This window comes from Diceros bicornis, chromosome 15, assembly GCF_020826845.1.
Source record: "Diceros bicornis minor isolate mBicDic1 chromosome 15, mDicBic1.mat.cur, whole genome shotgun sequence".
Taxonomy (NCBI): domain Eukaryota; kingdom Metazoa; phylum Chordata; class Mammalia; order Perissodactyla; family Rhinocerotidae; genus Diceros; species Diceros bicornis.
The window spans coordinates 24,717,567-24,739,299 of record NC_080754.1 but is presented as its reverse complement, the minus strand read 5'-3'; the positions used below and the strand labels follow the sequence as shown (position 1 = coordinate 24,739,299).

General features: G+C 50.4%; 1 protein-coding gene across 1 annotated transcript in view; it reads left to right on the top strand.

The window, feature by feature from the left end:
• Window positions 1-21,733, top strand: part of MYLK (myosin light chain kinase) — a 268,738-nt gene that overhangs the window by 187,155 nt on the left and 59,850 nt on the right. Inside the window, exons 17-18 of the mRNA XM_058555934.1 lie at window positions 5,918-6,034; window positions 15,475-15,561. Coding sequence (XP_058411917.1) covers window positions 5,918-6,034; window positions 15,475-15,561 — 204 coding nt within the window. The remainder of the gene's footprint in view (window positions 1-5,917; window positions 6,035-15,474; window positions 15,562-21,733) is intronic.

Here is a 21,733-nt window from a genome sequence, read left to right as displayed (position 1 = left end):
TCATCTCTTCCATCCCCCTGCCTCTGCTAGTTCAGCCTGCCTGTGGGCCACACACAGGTGGGCATGGGGGATGACCACAGTGGGGTTAGATGTCCCGGGGAGTAGATGCCATAGCCTTCCTTGTCACCCCCGTGGGCCCCTCCCAGTTGGAAAGCCTTTGATGAAAGTGATCTGAAACCTTGACCAAGAGCCTTGACCCAAGTTACCCCATGGTGATCTCCCAGGGAAGGATGGAGGAGGGGCAGCCACCATCCTTAGGACTTGTGCAGTCACACAAACCTGCACAGTGTGGGGTCCATGACTGCACCAGCCTCAGGGAATCTGGTGTTCAGATAGCTGAGGGCAGTGTCCAAGTTCATGAAGCTGCTCTGGGACCTGCTTGGAACCTGCAGAGCCACCAACAGCTGCTTATAGACAATCCTCTCAACTAAGCAATGTAAGCAGACCTCAGCACTGGTCTCAATGACACACCTCAGCCGTTAAACACTGGCTGGTCCTGCCCGGAGGGCATTCAGTCTATTGTATCTGCTGGTCATTGAGTGTTAAATGGCATAGAGACCTGACTATTCCAGCATCACATCCCACAAGAAACCATCTCAAATGGACAGTTTAGGTCCAAAGCAGAGAAAGGAGAAATGACTAAAAAGAAGGCCAACACAAGGAGAGGACAGAGACACCACTGGAAGGGGGCTGAGAGGGGATTGTGGAGACAGCTCTAAATCAAACTTTTAAAAATATTCCAAATATTCTAATTCTCCTTTGAAAAGTAAGAACAGCTCATATCTACTGAACACTGTGTGCCAGACACTGTCCTAGGCGTCTTACACTTCTCACTCATTTAATCCTCACAATTACTATACTGCCCATCTAACAGAGAAGTTAAGTACTTTGCCCAAGGTTGCACAGCCAGTTAGTAACAGAGCTGGGATTCGAATGCAGGCAGTTGAGTTCTGGTGCCTAGACTACTATGCTGTGTTGCCTCTTAGTTAATTCTCGTTAGTAGGTCAGCATTCTGTGTGCGGTATGTTAGCATACAGGCGCAGCTGAGAAGAACACCAAGAACATTGTCTATCAACGGACAAGCTAATGGCTCTTTACTCCTTAACACTCTTGACAGTTGTCAAGAGACTGGAAGACCTGTGGTGTCCTCTGGGCTAGCCAAGTTTCTGGTATTTTCACTGAAGTGGAGGAAGCAGAGCTTGAAATGAGTCGTCCACCTTGCCACAGTGGGGAGAGTGCCTTGTCTCAAAATACCAGCCCTGCTTTCTGTCCACCATCTCTTCTCTAGAGCCTCACTCTCCTAGTCTTCAAGAGCCTGGGTTGAACAGGACCCCAGGAGAAAGCCTATCTTAAAGGCTTATCAGTGAGCACTTCAGCAGGCCCCCTGCGGGGAGTAGGGCACTCTGAAATGTGTAAGTGGATCTGCTCTCAATAGACCTAGAAAGAGAGGACACACACTCACAGTGATAAAACTATACCAGCCAAGTGCCGGTGATGAGCTGCTGAGAACAGGAGGAGAGGGAGCTGAGTGCCAGGGCCACAGGGAAAGGCTGGTGGTGAAAGACCTGGGCCTTGATCTGAACCTTGAAGACAGGCCAGCGCCCCCAGCAGGGAGGAGGGAAGGTGTGGGCTTCCCAGGCGGGGACACAGCAGCAGCAAAGGCAGGCCTGCTCACAGCATGGTCTGCGCTGGAAAGGAAGACATGGCCCCGTTCCATCCTATGTCGTGCTAAGGAACTCAATTCTAATGGCAATAGGGAGCCATGTACACAAAGCTGGGGTGTAGGAGGTTTGATTGACTCCACGCCCAAAGATAAGTAAGGAGCCTACTGAAGAGGTCAGAGAGAAAGGTGGTGAGGCCTGGACTGACAAGGTAGCCATGGGCACAGACGGGAAATAACCAGTTCAAGAAGCAAGGACAGAATTACCAGAACCTGTTGCCTGGCTTGGAAGGGTGGAGGTGGGGGATAAAGAAGAGGAAGGGGTGGAAGACCACTGAGTGTCGGTGTCTGGGTGACTGGGGTCATAGTGATGGCATCTGGGGAAATAAGGAGGCTGGTAGTTTGAGGTGGTTGTAGGGGAAGATGGAAGAGGAGGCTAAGCGGGTCTCCCCCTCCTTCACACCCCACTCAGCATCCTCTCCGCCTCACCTCCCTGACTTGACCCCCTTCTTGCTCCACCGCACTGAACCCTGTGCTGTTATCTCATCTGAGATCAAGATTCACTTCCTCCCGGACTCCTTCCCAAACCGTTGTCACCAGCCTTTGGCCATGAGAGACTCTTGTGCTCCCCTCCCCCCAGCGACGTGTATATCTGTACACCTACTGCTAGTGGAAGCTCTGTTTATAGGTTTCAAGGGGGCTTCTCTGAACCCCAGAGCTTGGATAGGGCTCGTAGCCTGCAGGCCCCCTGAAACATGATTATGTCCACCCCATTTAGCGCTGAGGAGAGCAGAAGAGGTGTGATGGTGGTCCGGTGGGGTTGAACTGTTAATTCTCAGAGGGCTGTGGAGGTGTCCTTCCTGGTCCTGCATCCCCCAGATCTGCAGGGCGGATGGTGTTCATTCACTTACCATGGCTGGGCCTGCCCTCCAGGCCTCAGGGGGCTGCACCAGGCCCCTTCTGGAGCCACAGCAGAGCTGCACCAGGCCCGTTCTGGAGCCACAGCAGAGCTCCTCAGGCCTTGGCGAAGGAATTGGGAAGCCAATGGCCAGTAGGCCAGGGGGAGCTCTGTGCTGCTCTTGAGAAGTGCTTTCATCTTCTGCCTTGTGTCCTGTCCCCCCACCAGGCTCCTCTCTCTGGCACACATTTCTCCCAATCTAATAATCAGAGTTCATTGTTGCTGTTGTCAACCGATGATTCATTTTTAATTGCCTTTAGTGTGGGATCTTGCAAAGGCATTTTCAAAACCTGTGTAAGTTCATCCTACAAAACATAAGGGTTTATGTAGCACCTACTCTGTGCAAGGCAGTCTTTTAGCCCCTTTCCCTGTATGCATAATCCACTTGAAGAACTCTGAGTTAGGAATTTTTTTCCTTTTAGAAACTATATTATCTTTTCCAATGGTAGGTTATATTTAATTAAATGTTCATGACTTTCTCTTGCATAGATCCTACCAGATCACCTGCTACAGAAATACGCCTTGGTCATTCTTGGAATAGCAAATATTTTTTTAACTGTGACTGCATTCCAAGCTCAGGAAAAACATTCATAATAGAGCCGGTCACTGCCCTCCGAGAGCTAATGTGGGAGACAGGCATGTGTTTCAGCAATGGCCTTGGGAGACATGCTCTGATAAAGGTGAACTCAGGGCACAGAAGAGGTCCGTCTACGGCTGGGGGTGCTTAGAGGTGACATGGAAGGCACCATCCCTGAGGAAGTGACCTGGAGCTGAGTCACCCTGTCCAGACATGCCAGGGGGACCAGGTCAGGGAGACACCACTGACTGAGGACGGCCTCAGGGCTTCAGACCACTCCCTCCACCGTGCACATCCCTGTCCTCCCCTCTCCTCACACACTTGGAAAAGGAGCAAGATGAGGGATCTTCAAACTGCATGGCCATGAGGGGCACTCCCAGGGACAGTTCTAGCTGAGCCATTCATTGGATTCCTGGTTCTGTGGTGACTGCTCCCATCCCCCTCATCTTCCTCTCAAAATTCCCCACCAGGCTGAGGCTTCTCAAAAAAAGCTCTGGGAAACGGTTTTTCTTCTGGAGGTCAGGAATAAGCTGTCCCACAGGAAATACCAGATTCTTCAATCTGGGCTAGTGGAGCCTCCGAGCCTGCCTGGGGGCCCTCCCCCAGCCCACGCACGTGGCCAGGGGTCCAGGCCTTGGGCAGCTTGACAAAGCTGCCTGCTCCGATGCTTTCTCCTAGTGAAGGGCCAGGGGCCGTAGTCTAAACGCTCCCCTTCTCCTGGTGGTCTCACTGCCATCTGTGCAGTTTATGCCATTTAGGTTTAAGGCTGTAGGCAGCTGAAACTGAAAGACTGTCAGATTCCAACAGGATGTCCAGTGGGAGTGGGGTATCTGCTCCCAAAGCCTCAGCCCCAAACTGAGGGAAAATGGCAAGTTGGAGTCCATTTCCTCTAAGTCTTGGGTTTGGGAGCCAGAGGTCATCTTAGCATCCTCCTGCCCTCTCGAATGAACGGAAATTTCTCTCTCTAGAAGATAGTTACCCTCATCCCCTCATTCCCATGCCTCACGGTTCTCACTCTCCTGACAGGCTTCCTAAAAATCCAGCATAAATCCTTTCTGTTGCAATTTCTGCCAATCTGCCTCCTAACAGCAGTGGGAAGAGATCCTGACCCACTGCCCTCCCCTGTGGGAGAACGTAGTGAGGCCTTTCCCCAGAGGTAGGGTCTGTAAGAGAGTGGGTTGGGGGAGTGCGGGTGCAGAGGAGCCATCCTGCCTTAGGTGGTCAGTGGGACTGAGGCTTCCCTGTTTAAGACATTGCCCGGGTGCCAAGAAGTAAAGGGTACTGTTAGGCCTCTGCTTTCTCTTCCAGCCTTCATGAGGTTCTCTGGGCAGAACTGACATCACCCTTCCTCTCTCTAAATATCCTTGTATTTGTTGGTCAAGTCTGTGTCTGTCTAATGGGGTGAGGGTACTTTTTGAGATCAAAGGCCTTTTGGGAGCAGTGCCTGTTGGCCTCCTTTCTGGCCATGCTGCCCCACACATACACCGCAGGGATGCACCCAGCTCTGGCTTATGCTGGGCAGTGGGGTGGGATTGGGCGGGGGGGAGTCAGTGGCTCCAGGTAGCAGGATGCACGCGGCTCTGAATCTGTCCTCCTCCTTGTGTGATGGCTGCTGCCCTGACAACAGGGGCAGCCTGGGCAGGACGCCGTGCTGTTGGCTTGTTTGTGTGTCTAAAGGCAGGAACTAGGCTACTGCTGCCCTCCTGCCTGGCCCAGCAGACCCGGTCCTTAGCGGGCCTCTCCCAGCCCCAAAGTGCTCCCCTCCGAGCCCAGTGCCCCTCGTTGGCCATGATTCTCAGCTTAGATACCTTTCCTGAAAAGCCGGCTCCAGGGTCCAGGCTATAGTCACCTTCTCCTCCTAACAGATCTTCCCACAGGCCAATGCCCCTGCTGGCCAGGGACTCCTGCCCTCGCCACCCACCTCTTTGTTCAAAACTCCGTTTTCTAAGATGCGTTCCCAGAATCATTGCTGTAAGCTGGGTGGAGCCTCCTCACCGGCCATTGTTCCTAACACAGCTCTGTAAACCTGTGTCTGACCGCCACTTATCTCTCTTGGCCAAGTCCCAATGTGCAGGGCCTGTGCATCCCCTCCTTCCAGTGTATTAGATGCTCTCCAAAAGCAGAGACTATTTCTCTCTCTTCTTCCATAACTTTCCATTATGTCCCCGTAAGAGAACTCTCTGGAAGCGGGGAGAGGGTACCAGGAGGGAGTATATTTAGGGATCAGTTATTTTGGACCTGGGTTATCAGCAAAAAGTGCCTTGGCTTTGATGGGGAGAAGGGGTTGGTTCCCACAGGGCCTCTGACTTCTGGGCTCCCAGAGGCGCCCATGTGAGTAACACTTGCCTGCCATGCTCCAGGTGCCAGGGCAGGTGTGGGCTCACACCTGGTCCACTCAACAGCTCTTCCTCGGTGGCCCGCCCAGTGTTGCAAGCAGTTAAGTGCACACGCTCCGCCTCCACGGCCCGGGGTTTGCAGGTTCGGATCCCAGGCACACACCAACGCACTGCTTGTCACACCGTGCTGTAGTGGCGTCCCATACAAAGTAGAGGAAGATGGGCACGGATGTTAGCCCAGGGCCAGTTTTCCTTGGTAAAAAAAGAGGTGGATCAGCATCAGATGTTAGCTCAGGGCTGATCTTCCTCACAAAAAATAATAAAATAAAATAAATTTTTTAAAAAATTAAAAAAAAAAAAAACAGCTCTTCCTCTTTCTCACCCAGGCTCACTGTGCTCCCTCTCCATCGAGAAGGCGCTGCCCGAAGACAGAGGCTTATACAAGTGTGTAGCCAAGAATGGCGCCGGCCAGGCTGAGTGCTCCTGCCAAGTCACCGTGGACGGTAGGTCGTGCCCACCCATCGCCACCACACACACAGTCCCACTTCTCAGCCCTTCCTCTGCCCACTATACCTGAACAGAAGTGCACCCAGGCCTGCCATCCCTACCCAAGACATTCGTTTTGTACATGTCAAGCCACCTTTTGCAAAAAACAAGACTGGAAGGAAAGTGGGAACTCTACTTGATGGCCCTATGTGGCCTCGCAGCCCTGCCCCCAGCTGGGAGGAGGGGCTGCTCGCTTGTTGTCCCTCCCCAGTCCTGACCCGCACATACAGAACCTTGCTGTGCAGGGAAGCGGAGTGCAGGACAGGAGGAGAAAAGGCACACCCACAGGAAAATGACTACAGAGTATTTTGCAAGCCTCAGCCAACAAGTGTCACTGCTGGCGGGACAGACTCGTGAGGAGAAGTGAGCAGAGTGGGGTCCATGTGGGGAGACTTCCTCGAGGAGGTGAGTTGGGACTGAGTCTTCGGGTAGAGGGGACAGGCCCGCCTCTGCGAGAAGAAAAAAGTACTCATTATACAGCAGAGGGAGAGGAAGAGACGTGGGGACACAGAGGCCTGCCAGATCTGAGTAGAGTTTCCGTGTGAGGAAGGGGAAGACCACGCTGTGAGGAATTGGGATTTGTCCTGCAGAAGCACAGGGAGTGTATTTGTGACCCTTCTTTCCTCTCTGTGCAGTTTAGACTTAGAGACTCGGAAGTAGAACAAACCTTGTGATGGTTTAGGCTACCACCCTGATTTTACAGCATAGAAAACCGAGGCCATTCGGAGAGGGAAAGCTTCCTGCTTGAGGTTCCCTGGTCCATTTAGGGCCAAGCTAGGGCCAGAATCCCGTCTTGGGACTCACAATCCAGTGCCCTTTCTTATTATTTCATTACTTGCCTGGAACTATCTGAAAAGGTATTTTGCGGAAAACAGTTTCTTGCCCTTGAAATGCCTGGTTAGTAACTATTAGTGACACATTAAAAACTAGTGTCCAAATAAGGCATCTCGAAGACCAGCTTTGTTGTTCTTCTAACTCCTGAATGTGGTCACTCGGGTTCTGAAATCCTACCTATTTTCACTGCCTTTCCATGAGATGTAGAATCTTTGTCCCCACTCTGGATTTTATAATCTGATTTCCTGATCGTAAAAGCTGAGATCTGTGATACACAATGAATGGGAGAAAAGAGAAGAGAGTCTTATAAAGGAAAGTCTTTTTAAAAAAACATACACAAAGGCAACACGAATTGTCAGTAGCCAACAGTAAAGCTGAAATTGTAGACTACTGTGTGTATTTCTCTGGGGTTCTGTGAATGTATTTGTCACAGAGGCTCTCAGTCTAAAGGAGCAGACGTGTTGGGTCAAAGTGTGTGGTCTGTTCAGAGGGGGGCTTGAAATGCATGTTCTGAGGCTCTGTCTGGGTAGGGGTGCTGCTGCTCCTTACTCCTGTATGTGACCTGGGCTGTCACCCACTGAGGTCAGAGTCCTGCTTCTTAAAAAATAGCATTTCTGGGAACTTGACCCCAGAAGCCTATTGCTAACAGCCCACATTTGGGACCTGTGCTGGTTCCAGCCGATCTATAAGGAAGCCCAGCCTGCTAATGAGGGTATCTGCTTTTGCAATCCTTGGCCTCCTTGAGACCCTATTTACATGGCTAGCTGAAGGCAGGACAGCAATTCATTCTCCCTATCTGCAAAATGTCAGCACCTTTTCAAGAAACAGCAAATAGTTTATTTTTAAAACTAAACTTTGTTTTCAAAATAAAATTTCCTTTTTCCCTACAGAATACATTTGAGTATTTTTTCTGAAGGTTTGGGGAGTTCATTCTGCAACTTATGAGGCTTTTTTGCCCCTAGGTTGTCTCCTTCTAGTAGATTCCCTTGCTCTCTCCACTAATCTTCATGACCATCATTATTTATCTAGTTCCTTAAAAGGGGCCTCTGGCTGCAGATTGGGAGCTGGATCTTAGGAGAAGAGCTAGAAAAGGGATCCGAGGGAGACCAGCTGAGATAACAGGACTGACTCTCAGTTAATTGGGTTTGTTTTGTTTTGTTTTTTCAAAGAGACAAAGGGCAGCCCCCCACACCCACTCTTTTCCCTGTTGCTATACTTGGAGTATGTTAGTGTCCTGCATGCGGGTGGCCTTCTTGCTACATTTAGCTTTATTTTTCCATCAAGAGCCACTCTAGGTAAATAGTAAAGGACTGCAGTCTCCTTAACTGCTCCCTGCCACCCTGCAGCACCTTCTCTCTCCTGTACTCCGCTCCGCTGAATAGGTTTCATCTCCTCCTTCTGTTCCCTGAGCCTCTCAGGTCTCCCCACCCCCCAAGGCAATAGTACCTAGCTTAGAGATCCTAATGGGTCCATGCAGCCTTTGAAATTATAGCAAAATTTTGTGTGTTTGGAAAGGCAGTGAAAACAGGTAGGATTTTAGAACCCAAGTGATCATGTTCAGGAGTCAGAAAAACAACAAAGCTGGTCTTTGAGATGCCTTCAGATCAGAGCATTTTTCTAAAGAGAGGATCCATAGTTTTTAATAAAATTCTCAAAAGAAGTCATGAATTAAAATACATTGAAGAACTTGCCCTAAGAAGTAACCATGACTGAATTTTCAAGCCCAGTCATCGTGTGGGGTCTTCTGATCTCTCTCTATCTGCAGCTGCCTGCTCGACCTCTGCATAGGACCAGTCCTGCATCCCTCCCGAGGGGCATTGAGGTCCCTCTCCACTGGGGACGGCGTGGGGAGGACCACAACTGATGCAGACGTCAGGCTGGCCTTGCCCCATGACAGTCACTGGCTGTCACTCACACAGCCTGTGCTAAACACTATTAAGACTATATGTCTATGGTCAATATAAGGATATATTTCAAGACCTCATAAAAATTACTTTGGCTCATTGGCTGTTCTGTATTAGCCACACTACTCTTTCTCTCTTATAGTAAAGACAAAGGGAGGTAGTCTTTAGAATACAGCACATCTGGCTATTTGAATCATGCTGTTTGGGTCTTTTCCCTAAGAAAAAGAGTGCTTTTGTACACTTTCTTGATTATGGTCAAACCATAATCCTTCCAAGTATAGCAGAAGGCAACTGAAGCCTACAGTGGGTCAGGACTTGCCAGAAAACTCACCCAGGAGGAGAAAAAGCTGACTTGCAATCCTGCCGTGGCCAGAGACTCTTGTGCATTTTTAGTTTACACAACAGTTGGGCTAGGTATCTTTCTCAATGGTAAAATCGAGGCTCAGCGAGGGTCAACAGCCTTCCCAGGTCACGCAGTCAGTATGCTGGAGATGCAGTGTCTCTGGGTATCTCTGATCCCAAAACCCACGCCCTTGAGCCACCCTACACAGGGACTTACAACTTGAATTACCCTGGCAGGACTGGAACCTGAGTGTGTCTGGTTCTGAAGCCTGCACCTTCCCATGACCTGGTGTGGCCTCCCTGTCTAGCGAATAACATGGCAGCATCCACTCTCGAGAGACCCAAGAGTCCCTTAGTAACAGCCCTTCCTGCTGAGAAGTCCTTCTACACATCTGGCCTGAGTGACTCATTCCCACTCATTCAGACCCAGTGAGAGGAGAGGAAACAAAGCCCTTTGAAGGTCAAAATCCCAAGACAGGGCAGCTTATACCGCCCTTCCCCAGCTGCCCTGCCCTGCCCAAGGGCATCTGGCCTCAGTTCCCAGTGAGATCAAGGGCTTTGTGAGCATGGAGGGTCGTGCAGTGTGGTAGGAGGTGACGTTCCAGAGGGCACCCACACCATCATTCATTCAACAGATACGTTAGTGCCCGCTCTGTGCCAGGCGCTGCTCCATGGGCTGGGGTTAAAAGCAGTGAACAGAACAGAAGAAGCTCCTGTTCTTAGAGAATTTACATTCTAGTGAGGGAGGCTGTGATACAGATGAACAGACTTGTCACATAATCTCAGGCAGTGTCACGTGCTCCGAAGAAAGCAAAGCAGGGTGTGGGGGAGGGAATGCTGTCATTGGAGGGGAGTGGTTGTGACGCCTCTCTGAGGAAGTGACATCTGAACAGAGGCCTGAAGGAATTGAGGAGTCCCAGAAGTCAGAAGGACGAGGTAAGGCGAGAGCAAAGCGCTGAGGTGAGGCTGTGCCTGAGGCCTTCCCAGAAGTAAGGAAGCCAGGGTGGCCGACAGCGACCGGGGGCAGAGTGGTAGGAAAAGAGGTGGAGGAGGACTAGTGACCAGATGGGCAAGGCCATGTAGGCTGTGACAAGGAACCGGATTTTATTCTAAGTGTGATGGGACAACACTGGACATTGTAAAGGGTCACTCAGTTGACTCTGTGGTAACCAGACCCAGGAGGGGTAAGAGGGAGAGCAGGGAGACCAGATAGGAGGTTGCTGCAACAGACCAGGCAGGAGAAAATGGAAGAGGTGGGAAATAATCAGATTCATAATCTATTTTGACAGTAGAGCTGATAGGATTTGCTGATGAATTGGAAAGGCAGAAAGAGAAAGGGAGGTCAAAGGTGATTCTTAGTTTTCGTGGGGAGAGGAGATCAATGGTGGTACCACCTACTGAGATCAGAATGCAGGGGGTGAGGGAACAATCGAGAGTTTCGTGCATGTGAAGTTTCAGATGTCCATTAGACATCCAGTGGGCGTTTCACATAGGCATTTAGATGAATCTGGAGTGGAGGAAAGAGGTCAGGGTTGGAGGCAGGATATAGGGAGCCATCCACATATGAGGTCATTGAATGCCCTGGTATTGAATGGAGTCCCTAGGGGTAACTGTGGATGAAGGAGGGAAGGAGGCAGAGTCCAACATTGAGAAGTAGGTCAGGCCAGACGTCTACAAAGGAGACTGAGAAGGAATGGCCACAGTGAGACGGGAAGAAATCCAGGAGAGCGGGGTGTCCCAGAAGCCAAATGGTGATCATTTCAGTAAGAAAAGAACGATGGAGATCAATGCGTCAAATGTTGCTGCCACGTAGAATAAGATGAGCCTGAGCATTGGGCACTGGGCTGTTGAGTTTGGCAACTCAGAGATGATTTATAACCATGACAAAGGGGTTGAGGGAGTGACAGTAAAAGAGACTGGGTGGCCTGCTGAAGGCCATGCAGCTAATACCTGGCTGCGTGGGAATTGAAACCCAAGCCTTGGCTCCTAACCACTGTGGTCCATTGCCACCATGGCCATTGGGCTCCTCTGATTGTGGCTGAGCTGATTTCAACCCACTCTTCTCTTGTTGGCCTCAGTCCTGCCATATTCATAAGTCTGCTCCCACTTTCATGTTTGTTCTTTATATCATCACAAACAGCTAACGTGTATTAGTTTGAACTAAATAAAATTGCTGTTTTTGTAGGTCAAAAACACTTGAATATTGGCGAATGGTATGTTTCAACCTGAAACAAACATAAAAGCACTTAGCATCGCCATGGACTGAGTACCCGATACATGCCAGCTGTTACTTTCCGTCTCATTCACGCCTCTGTTGGGGTGTTATTATTCTCATTTTCCTGGTGAAGACGGTCAGGCTCAGAAAAGTTCAGGAACTTGCCCAAGGACTCACAGGCACCAAACAGCAGAGCCAGAAAGGAGTTGTTTCCTGACTCGAGCTCTCTCTTTCCTGACTATGCCAGCATGCTGCTTGCTCTCAGACAGAGAGAGAGGCCAGCCCCTCTGCCCTGCCCGCTCTTGGGGCTCCTAGAGGCTCAGACCCCCTCCCAGAAGCCTCCTAAGACCTCCTTCCCCCTGCCTAGGTTAGAGTCAGGGAACCAACCTCCTGGGGAGACAGAAGGAAGAATGCTGCCCCGGAGGGCTGAGTCCAGAGTTAGCCCAGGAGGGAAGGGGTAAGGGGTTGTCCATATAAGGACACGTTTTCCTCTCTCTGCAGAGCCCCCCACCTCCCCACACTGCCATCATCCGCCTCCATGCTTCTTTGGGGGCACAACCAGGCCAGCAAAGGACTCCAGCCCTGGGGCCCAGATCTAGAAATGGAGTTGAATTTCATCACAAACTGATTAAAATAGACAGAAAAGACAAGCTGCTCTTAAACTTTTATTACTATTATTTTTATCCCCTGGGCAGCATGTGAGCACAAAGCTGGTTCTGATTAAGCACGTGGTCCTTGCCATGGTTCTCATGGAGGTCTAGTGGCTCGTGGTACATGCACAGCCCTGTGGGCAGAGGGGCTGCAGAGGGCAGGGGGGCTCAGTCCCGCCCTGTGGGGCTCCACATCTGGGGGGGGGCGTGCCTAGCTTGAGAAGGAAACTTGAGCCCCTTTCCTCATGGCCAGATGGAAAGATAAGCTGCACAGAACTTCTAAAAACAAGGCTCAGAGCACATGACGGGTAGTGTACTCACACGCCAGTGTAGAGAGCTGAGGGCAAATGCAGAGGTGGGAAACATGTGGGTGGGGGCCAGTCAGGAGGGCTTTCTGAAGGGGGAGAGTTTTAAAGCAGATTTGCAAGGAGGCGAGGAAATGTGGTAAGCAGGAGGAATGAGTAGGTGAATGGTCACTTTTCTGCCCTCCGGAGCACTGCCGCATACATTCTCTCTCTTGAGCCTTGTTACACTGTGAGGCAGAGAAAATAAGTGTCATTGCCTTGGTGCAGGTGTGGAAATAGACATCCAGGGCAGTTGACATTATTTGCCCACGATCCCAAGATTGCTGATGCCAAAGCCAAAAGTGGAACGCTGCTTTCTCGTCCCTATTCTAAGGAATAGGATGCTCTAAGGAAGAAAGCCCAGCACAGCCCCATGAAGAGTGACAGAATCCCAGTCCCTGTCTCCCTTCTTTCAGGAACCCAGGAAATCTGGGCCTCTCATCCTTTGCTTGCTCATGCCTCAGTTTACCCATCAGTTTAAAAGAAAAAACCCTAATCCTTGTTTATCTCCCTCTTCTGATCCCCTGGAACTCATTAGGAGAAAGAGAGCACTGAGGCCAAGGAACACAGAACTCTGTACATACTCTGCCCGCTCCTCCTCTTCCTTGGAAAGGGGGAAATAAACTTCTTGGTGCACCTTTCTTTAAATGGTCATCAGTGCCTGTCAGAAGTGCTGGTCTTGAAGGAAGGGAAGAAGAGAGGGCCTAGACAAGGGAACTGTAGACTTACCCCACACCCCTGGTTTATGGCACCATGATCGCCAAATGTCAAGGGAGGTGCTGACAGGTTTTCCTGTCTCTAGGAATAGTCCCTGAGACCCTCCCTGTGCCCAACTCCCACCTCTATACACACACACACACACATTTGCACACACACATATATATACATACACACATGTACATACATACACACACGTGCACATATATACACACAAATACACATATATACATACATGCACACACAAACACACACATACACACACACATACACACAGGCTGAGGAGAGAGACTAGGAGTTTTCAACCTGGCAACGTATTAGAATCATCTGTGGAGCTTCTGGGATCATATTGTTGCCCAGGCCCCAACCCAGAACAATTAAACCAGGATCTGGGGAGTGAGATTCGCAGGTACAGGTGCTTCTAATGTGCAGCCCAGGCTGAGAACCATGGGGGCTGATAAATATGTACAGAGGATTTTTCTGTAGCTGAGAATAACCACTCTGCCTGAGGAAAATCCCCAGCGTGAGAAAATGAAATCACCCCCTCCCCATGGGACTTTCTGTTCCTCCATCCCTGTCCACGTGGAACCTGGTGTGTGGGTGACCCACTGAGGAGACAGGACACGGGCAGTGTCAGCTGTGGATGGTGGGGACCCCTGACTCACCGTTCGGGGCTCCTTTGATCTTTCAGGAGGTGACAGAAGGCTAACATGCAGTGGGGAATGGAGGCAGGGTAGGGCCAGGTTATCAAGTGCTGCTTACAAGGATTTCTTCCAGCTTTTTTCTCCCAGCCCCATCCCCCATCACATACTGCTAGGAAGTTCTCCTTAAGGCCACACTTAATCATTCCTGTAGTTACACGTGTATAGCCTTTGGCTGACTCTGGAGGCCTGTGTGGCTCGGAGCTGCCGGTAAGCCCGGATGCATTAGGCCTCCATCCCTGGATCCCCCAGCTAACCGAGAGTGGGCATTAGATCGGGAAAGAAGCCTGGCTGGTGTGAAGGGCTTTATACAGGCAGCTGCACAGTCTGGAGCAGGGAAGGGACCCAAATGCCTTCTAGAAGGGCAGTGCATCCAATGGGAGCACCAGGAGTCCACGTACCAGGGAGGTGTAGGTCCCCAGCCCCTAGTTGTGCTTCCATGCCCACCCCCAAAGCCCCAGGAGCCCAATCAAGGAGAGATCATGTGTTAGCAGCCAGAACAGCCCCATCCTGGAGGCGGGCACAGGGAGATGGCCTTTCCTCTCCAGCCAAGCCACAGGAATGTGGCCCAAGCCTCAACTGGAAAGTCCCACCCCCTCCTCCTCCCTCTGAGCTTCCTCTCTTCCGGAGCAGGAAAAGGATGGACCGGAAGGGGCTCTGGGGGAGGCTCCCTTCAGCACAGTCCCTGAAGAGAAATCCTTGTGGGGAAAATGCTGGCGCATAGTGATAGCCCTTCAGCCAGCTGCTTCTTATCCGAGTCTCTGGGTGGTTTCCCCGCAACTTCCTCAAGTCCAGGCTCCTCGGGGCCCAGTGAGGGCCTTTTCTGCCCTGCCCAGCCCCACACCATGTTACCTTGCTGCTTCCACCAGGAAGTGTTTCCCCTGGCTTTATCCACACTTTGCATCAACGTGGAGGAGGGAGAGTGGAGGAGAGGACTGAGGAGCTGTGCACACATCCGTGCAGCGTTTCAGTCCTTTCCAGGAGGCTGCTGCTGCAGGGTTCCACTGGGTCTGCTTTGGGGAGGGTACAGAAGCCCTGATCATGGGTCCAAGGCTCAGTCCAGAGTGGGTGAGGCACGCCGGCGGGCTGCTCAGACGCCTTAGTCTGGTCTGGAGGTCCGACTGTCAGTGCCCATCTGTAGAAGGAAGTCCGAGAACTCAGAGGCCGCAAGCCCCCCCCAGACCACGAGGTCAAGGGCAGGGACCTGTCTCCTCCTTCCTCTCTCTGAGAAACCCCTCTACACAGAGCAAGCTTTTGGAAATCCAGAATGTTTAGCCCAAGTGAGTCAAGACCCAGTGAAGGGAAGAGATGGGGGAGAGGTGAGCAGCGGGCCTCAGCTCTCCCCAGCCCTGCCAGTGATGCGATTTCTGTAGTGCGTGCCTGCTGCAGAGGGTACAGCGTTAACTGGCTCCCAGGACAGCCGGTCCATCCATCTTGCCAGGGCGACTGTGCTCTCTCCACCTGATTTATAAGGCCCCACGGAGCAGATGATCCTTCTTTGGTGCTCTTGTGGAGGATAGCGCCCTGTCCCAGGCACCGGCTGCTCAGTGGGCACTGGGGCCTCCGGGTGGACCAGGGAGGGGGAGGGGCTGTAATTTTGGTGGGGGTGGGATTTTTATTGAGGTGCCTGCTTTGCTCATTTCCTTGGGCAGCTGCCCACTGATGTTTGTGGTTACCCGTTTTGTTCCAGATGCTCCCGCCAATGAGAATGCCAAGGCCCGGGAGGTGAAAGCCCGGAGGCCCAAGAGCTCTCTTCCTCCGGTGCTAGGAACAGAGAGTAAGTACCTGTTCAGTTCTGGGCAGCCCCAGGACCGAGGGCCAGTGTCGGAGGCCCCTGCTTCCTCAAAGTCTGGCCTGAGTCCCCTGTGAACTCCTGGTGACCAAGCCAGTGGCCTTTTGTGCCCCATCCCATCTCTCCCCAACCTCTCCTCAGCCTGGTGGTGGTGCACATCCACGTCCACCCTCAACCTCACTCAGGCTCTTTCTACTTCTCGCCAGGAACCGGGGAGAGCTTCTCCTGATCTGTCCCAGTTGAGTCTTTCCTGCCACGTAGACCTTTCTACACTGTGGCCCTGATCTTATCACCCCTGGGGGAGTGCCCAGCTGTCCCCAAGCCCACCAGTCCCATGCAGGTGAACTATCACACGTTGCTGCCCTGGCATACCTGCCACGCACATGCACACACGTTCTGACATTGGCTCAGCCTTTCTTTCCGAGAGCTGCCCCCCCACCTCTTTACTCCTATTTTATACTGAAGCCAAACCGAGCTCCTCAGTGTGCACTGGACGTCCCAGTGTTCCTTCCTTCATGTCCTTGCTCCTACACCTCTCTCCATGGGACACCTCTCTCAAGGGACAGACTCCCACTGAAAAGCCACCTCATCCCTGACTTGTCCTTGCTCCAGCTGAAAGTAACTCTCCCCTCCTGGGAGCTCCCAGAGCACTCACACTTCCCTCTGCCATTGGCTGTCTTCTTCCAGTGTCATGGTGACGGGTCTGCCTCTCATCCTCCCTCCTCCATTGTAAGTTCCCTGAGGGCCGTGACTGGCCTACTCACGCAGGCACCTTTCAGGATGACAGTGCTGTGCCTTGCTCACAGAGGGCCCTTACCAGCATCTCTTAGAGTCAAGTTGCGGCTGTGGTATAAATAGCCAAGGAGGGAAGGAGCCACTATAACTCTACACAGCTGTCTCCTCTTTTTGGCTCTCCATTCCCCTAGGGCCCACTTACCTATTAGGCACAGTGCCCGGGGCCCACAATGCTTTTACAGGCCCGCAAAAATATTTTAATATCTTATAAAATTAGAAGAAAAAATAAACTCTTAGGTCAAAGAAAATGTTTTAATTCATAATATTGACATATTTATCTTTATACCAATGCAGTTGTAAAATATAATTTATATATGTATGTATATATATTATTTTCTTCTTTAATGGAGGAAAGGGCCCCTGAAGACAAAAGTGCCTGGAGTCCACAAAGGTCATAATGCAGCCCTGGCTTCCCCTACTGATTAATTATTGGTCTAATTTTGTTAAAACTATGCTTTGAAACCTTCAGTTTTAACAGAAGGTGTGAAATTGCTTAGACATCCCCAACACACTCTTTCTATGTTTTAAAAAAACAAAAGAGGGGCTCGCCCAGTGGCATAGTGGTTAAGTTCTCATGCTCTGCTTCAGTGGCCTGGGATTTGCGGGTTTGGATCCTGGGCCCGGACCTACACACCACTCATCAAGCCATGCTGTGGCAGCATCCTACGTACAAAATAGAGGAAGATGGGCACAGAGGTTAGCTCAGTGACAGTCTTCCTCAAGAAAAAAGAGGAAGATTGGCAACAGATGTTAGCTCAGGGCCAATCTTCCTCACCAAAAAAAAAAAAAAAAAAACAAGGCAAACTCTTAATTACCCATGTTACCAGGGGAAAGTGTTTGAGCTTGACTAATTCAAAGGCTGTTTCTCTTTTTCCATTACAAGGCAGTGTTCTGTGACCTAGTCTTATTCTCATCTCTTCTTTTCAAAGCAGCATATTTACCTTCCTAATGATGAGCTTGCGTTCCTTGTGCGTGAACCAGCCAGGCTGTCAGGGGGATGCTCAGCCTTCAGTATGTTGGGGCAGCCAAGTTGGAATTATAATTTCTCATGGATGTTTAACAACAGTGGGAGCCTCATATTATCAAGTGGACATTTAATAAGTTATTGGAAATGCATAAACAGTTCTAAGAAAAACCGAGTGAGAATGAGTTAATGATTTTATCTTCCAAAAGGATTTCTTGGGCCCGTGATCTATTAGTTGAGAGAAAATGTAAGCAGAAGAGATGTGGGATCTTAGAAGAGCACCGAGTGCTTGTGAATTGGGGTCTGACCCGGTCATTCACCCCTCCTGAGGGCAGAAGTAGGAGAGCATGGAGTTGAACTGGGAGGTCAGCAGCCTCCTGTCCTCACCTCTGGTACATCCATTCCAGTGAGATCCTGAGCGAAGTGAGGTGGGCTCAGAAGAGAGCTGTGAAGGAGAAAAACAAGCTGGTGCCAGTGAACACACCCAGGACCTGGGCTCTTTGCCCTGGAGAAGAGACGCCTTTGGAAAACCCCAGTCAAGTTGTCATCATCCAATTGTAGGACAGGGGCTCTCAACCCTGGCTACATACTGGATCGACCTGGGGAGCTTTTAAAAACACTGCTGCCTGGGCTGTACCCCAGACTAGTGAAATCAGAACCTTTGGGGGCAGGATCCAGGCTTCAGTATTGGTTAAAGCTCCTGGGCCATTCCAGTGTGCTGTCAGTCAGGCTGGAAACCAGCTGTTCCTGAGGGAAGCCCGGTGCCCCTGCGCTGTTGGTCTTGAGAAGCAGAAGGGGGTCTCCTCTACTGCCTTCATTTAGCATGGAACTGCCTTGGGGCCCCTCATGCCCAGGTCCTCAGAGTATCTCCATCACACCTTTAGGGTGGGAGCAAGGTGCTCTGTGGCGTGGAGGCTGGAAGCCATGGTTCTTACCCCTATAGAGGGAGTGAGGAATGGGGCTCAGTCAGCAGTGCTGCTTAGGGGGAAGTCGCAGGGCTGGAAGAAAGTGCTTCAGACATTATTTGTCTGCTGAAAGGGAATTTCACTCTGTGTAGAAAACCTTATTGGAGTTACAGATAGACATCTTACTCCCAAAGAAATGGAAGTGTGTGTCTCCATGCACAGTAATGGCTGCTTGGAATCCCTCTGCCGGCCCATCCACCCAGCCCTCTGTCACCCCAACCTGTTCCCCTGCTGGGGCACTAGGAGCATTAGCAGGATGGTTCTGGTGCCCCTCCACCTGCTTGCACACGTGTGCTCCTGTCCTTCAGAAACCTGCAGAGTTCCCTGGGTGCCTGCAGGACACCATAGGACACCTCCTTCCTTCCAAGGAGGCTCCTGAGAAGGCAGCTGCACAGAGACAGGAAATGAAGGGGATGTCTTTTAGGTCTGCACTCCCTGGTCTTTTCTCACTTTGGGGGATAATTTGTATTATTTATTAATTACGTAAGTTAAATATACATGTATTCTTGTTTAAACATTTTCAACAGTATAGAAGTACACCGAGTACAAAGTGAAAAGCCCTTTCATCTACCCCTGATTCCACTCACCTCCTTAAATCTATTCACAATTACTTTTTTCTGAACATTCACATATACACCTGCAAATCCATCAGTTGGAATTTTTTTCCCACAGAAGTGGAATTATGCAGTCTCTACACCTCTGCCACTTGCCTTTTCCTCTTAGCCATCACCAGTCCCAGACATCTCTGATTCCGTGAGAAAGCCCAGACTCTCGTGTCCCTAAGTGGTCTGGCTGTGTATGCTTCATTTTTGTCAAGGGCTGGGGAGCGCCTGATCTAACCAGGAAATCCATCTTCAGGGGAAGGCCGAGTGGTTTCCTTGTCAGACAGATTGTGGCCAGATACCTCTCTGCATGCCCTCCCCTCCCGGGCTCAGATGTTCAGTCCTGTTAGGAAGCCGTCAGGTGGGAGAGTGGACAGTGCTCATCTGCACAGTGGCCTGAGAGCCTGTAGGAACACTGCCACTGCTGAGCACTGAGGAGTATGAGGGAAAAGCCAAGTCAGTCTGCCCCGACCCATGGGGCAGGATGAGAGAAAACCAATAAAAGTGCAAGTTAACCTGCCAGACACCAGCTCACAAGTACGGGAGTGAAGAGGGGGTGGTTTGGGAAGATTTCAAGACAAAGGAAACTCTGAGCCAGGTTATGTGGGAGGAGAGGAATGTGGTTTGGTTGAGAAGGAATGATAACATTCCTCTTGTGAGGGAGACTGGAGCGAGAAACTGTGCAGATGCTGGAATGACTATTTTGAGGGCACCCGCCTCAGGGGAGCATCTGCTCGTCATACAGAACAAGAGTTGATTGAGCACCATACAGCAGGCATCCTCTTGGACACTCAATCTATGTTGCTTCAGGCCAGTCTCAATGGAGCTACAGATAGTTGTTCTCATATACAGATGAGCAAAACTAAACCTTAGAGAACGAAATTGTCCTGCCCGGGGTCTCACAGCTAGTAAGATGTGGAACTGTGAGGGCAATCCTGATTTATGCTCCTGCCACACACCCCCACCGTGCCTTGCCATGGTCTCAGGGCCATACCTGCGCTGTCCACACAAGCCTGGGCAGCGCTTCCCCCAGCCTGCTAGTGGGGCAGAGGTCTGACTGCCAGTAGAGCTGGGGGGAGAGGGAGATGACAGCTGGCAGTCTCCCCTGGATCTTGAGACCTGTAAGGGTGTTTGCTGCAGGCCTCTCTATGGGAATTTTTTTTATAACTTTATTTTGATATAATTTCAAATGTACAGAAAAGTTGTGAGAATAGTACAAGAAACTCTTGTATACCCTTTACTTAGATTCACCATTTGTTTACATTTTGTTCCATTGTTTTATCACTCTCTATGTATATACTCACATATATATTCACCATTCATATAGATATATATATATACCATTTATGAATAAATTAGAGGCATCATGCCCTTTACCTCTAAATATCTCATTTTGTGTCTCCTAAGAACATAACCACAATGCAATTATTAAAATCAGGACATTTAACATTGAACCAAAACTTCTATTTAATCCACAGTCTATATTCAATTTTTGTCAATTATCCCAATATCTTTTATGGCTGCTTTTCCCGCTCTGGATGTGAATTTAGTGTCAGCACTCCTGGAAAACTTTCTGCACGCCTCCAGCCCAGAGCTGGTCATCTCTTACTTTTGGAGAAAGAACAGGAGAGAAGGGCATGGGCCTGGGGGAGAAGCATCCAAGACTCCTCCACCTGAGCTGAGGGGGTGTGAGGAGGCAGCAGCACCCTTGTTGGACCTCCAGATGCCCATTTACTGTGCCCGGTTCTGGGCCACTGCTCAGACACAGGGCATAACAGGACAGCCACTGGGCTAGAGAGTAGGGGATGAAAGGCTTGGTTCTGCCTCTAATTGAACAATATGGTCTTGGTCAAAGCCCTTCATCCTGCTGGACCTGTCAAATGGGGACTTTCTCTGAATGACCCCAGACCTTTCCCAGCTCTGACATCAGGCCATTCAGGCTTTTCTTTGGGGTGACGCAGTTCAGGTGAGGTTGTCTAACTCCCTTTCCTATCATCTGATGCATGAAGGAGAGAAGCTATAGCAAACATGTACTGCGGTACACAGCAGTAGAAACATCCTCATGGGAAGGAGGCCTTAAGCATAAGGCCTAGGTTTAGGGTGTTGCAGCTAGAAAGGATCCAAATGGGACTTTGTGTGAGAGGCATTGATGGGGCTTAAGAAATCATTTTAGAGAATACAGATGAGGCAACACCAGTGTGATAACAGACTCAGGGATTCCTCCTATCAGCCTGTAAAGCTGGTGATCTTTCTGAAAAGAGATAGATGAGCATCCATAGGACAATTTTACAACTTGGGGACAGGAAACTAGGCCCTGTCCGTCTCTGAAACTTCAGTGCCTGGCCTGAAGTAAGGATGGAATAAGTATTTGATTACTCAGGTGGGTTCATGAGTTCCCATGCTTTCAAGGTCCCTTCCTCCACTCTGCTTCCAGGATTTGGGGGTGATACGGGTGGAATACCCCCTTGCATTCCATGCCTGGCCTTGGCCTGAGCTTTGCCCCTGACGTCAGTCACTATGGCTTCACTCACCACCATCCCAGATTATGATGCTTTTAGATATCTTTACCTTGGCCTCTCCTATATGTCTCTCTCTGAAACCAAAAGTTGTGTCAACTTGAAAGCATCTTTGGATATCAAAAGCAGTGTCCAGTTTCCCTGAAGGGCTTCTCCAGGATCAAATCTTTCTTTTAAATATTCTCTCCAGGTCATAGGGAATGTTAAATCCTGATAGGATTCAAAGGGCTGGAGAGGTTGAGACTTGGCATCAAGATTTGCTTGACACTGGAAGATGTGGGACCCTAGGAGAGAAGCTGGGGTATTTCTATGAAT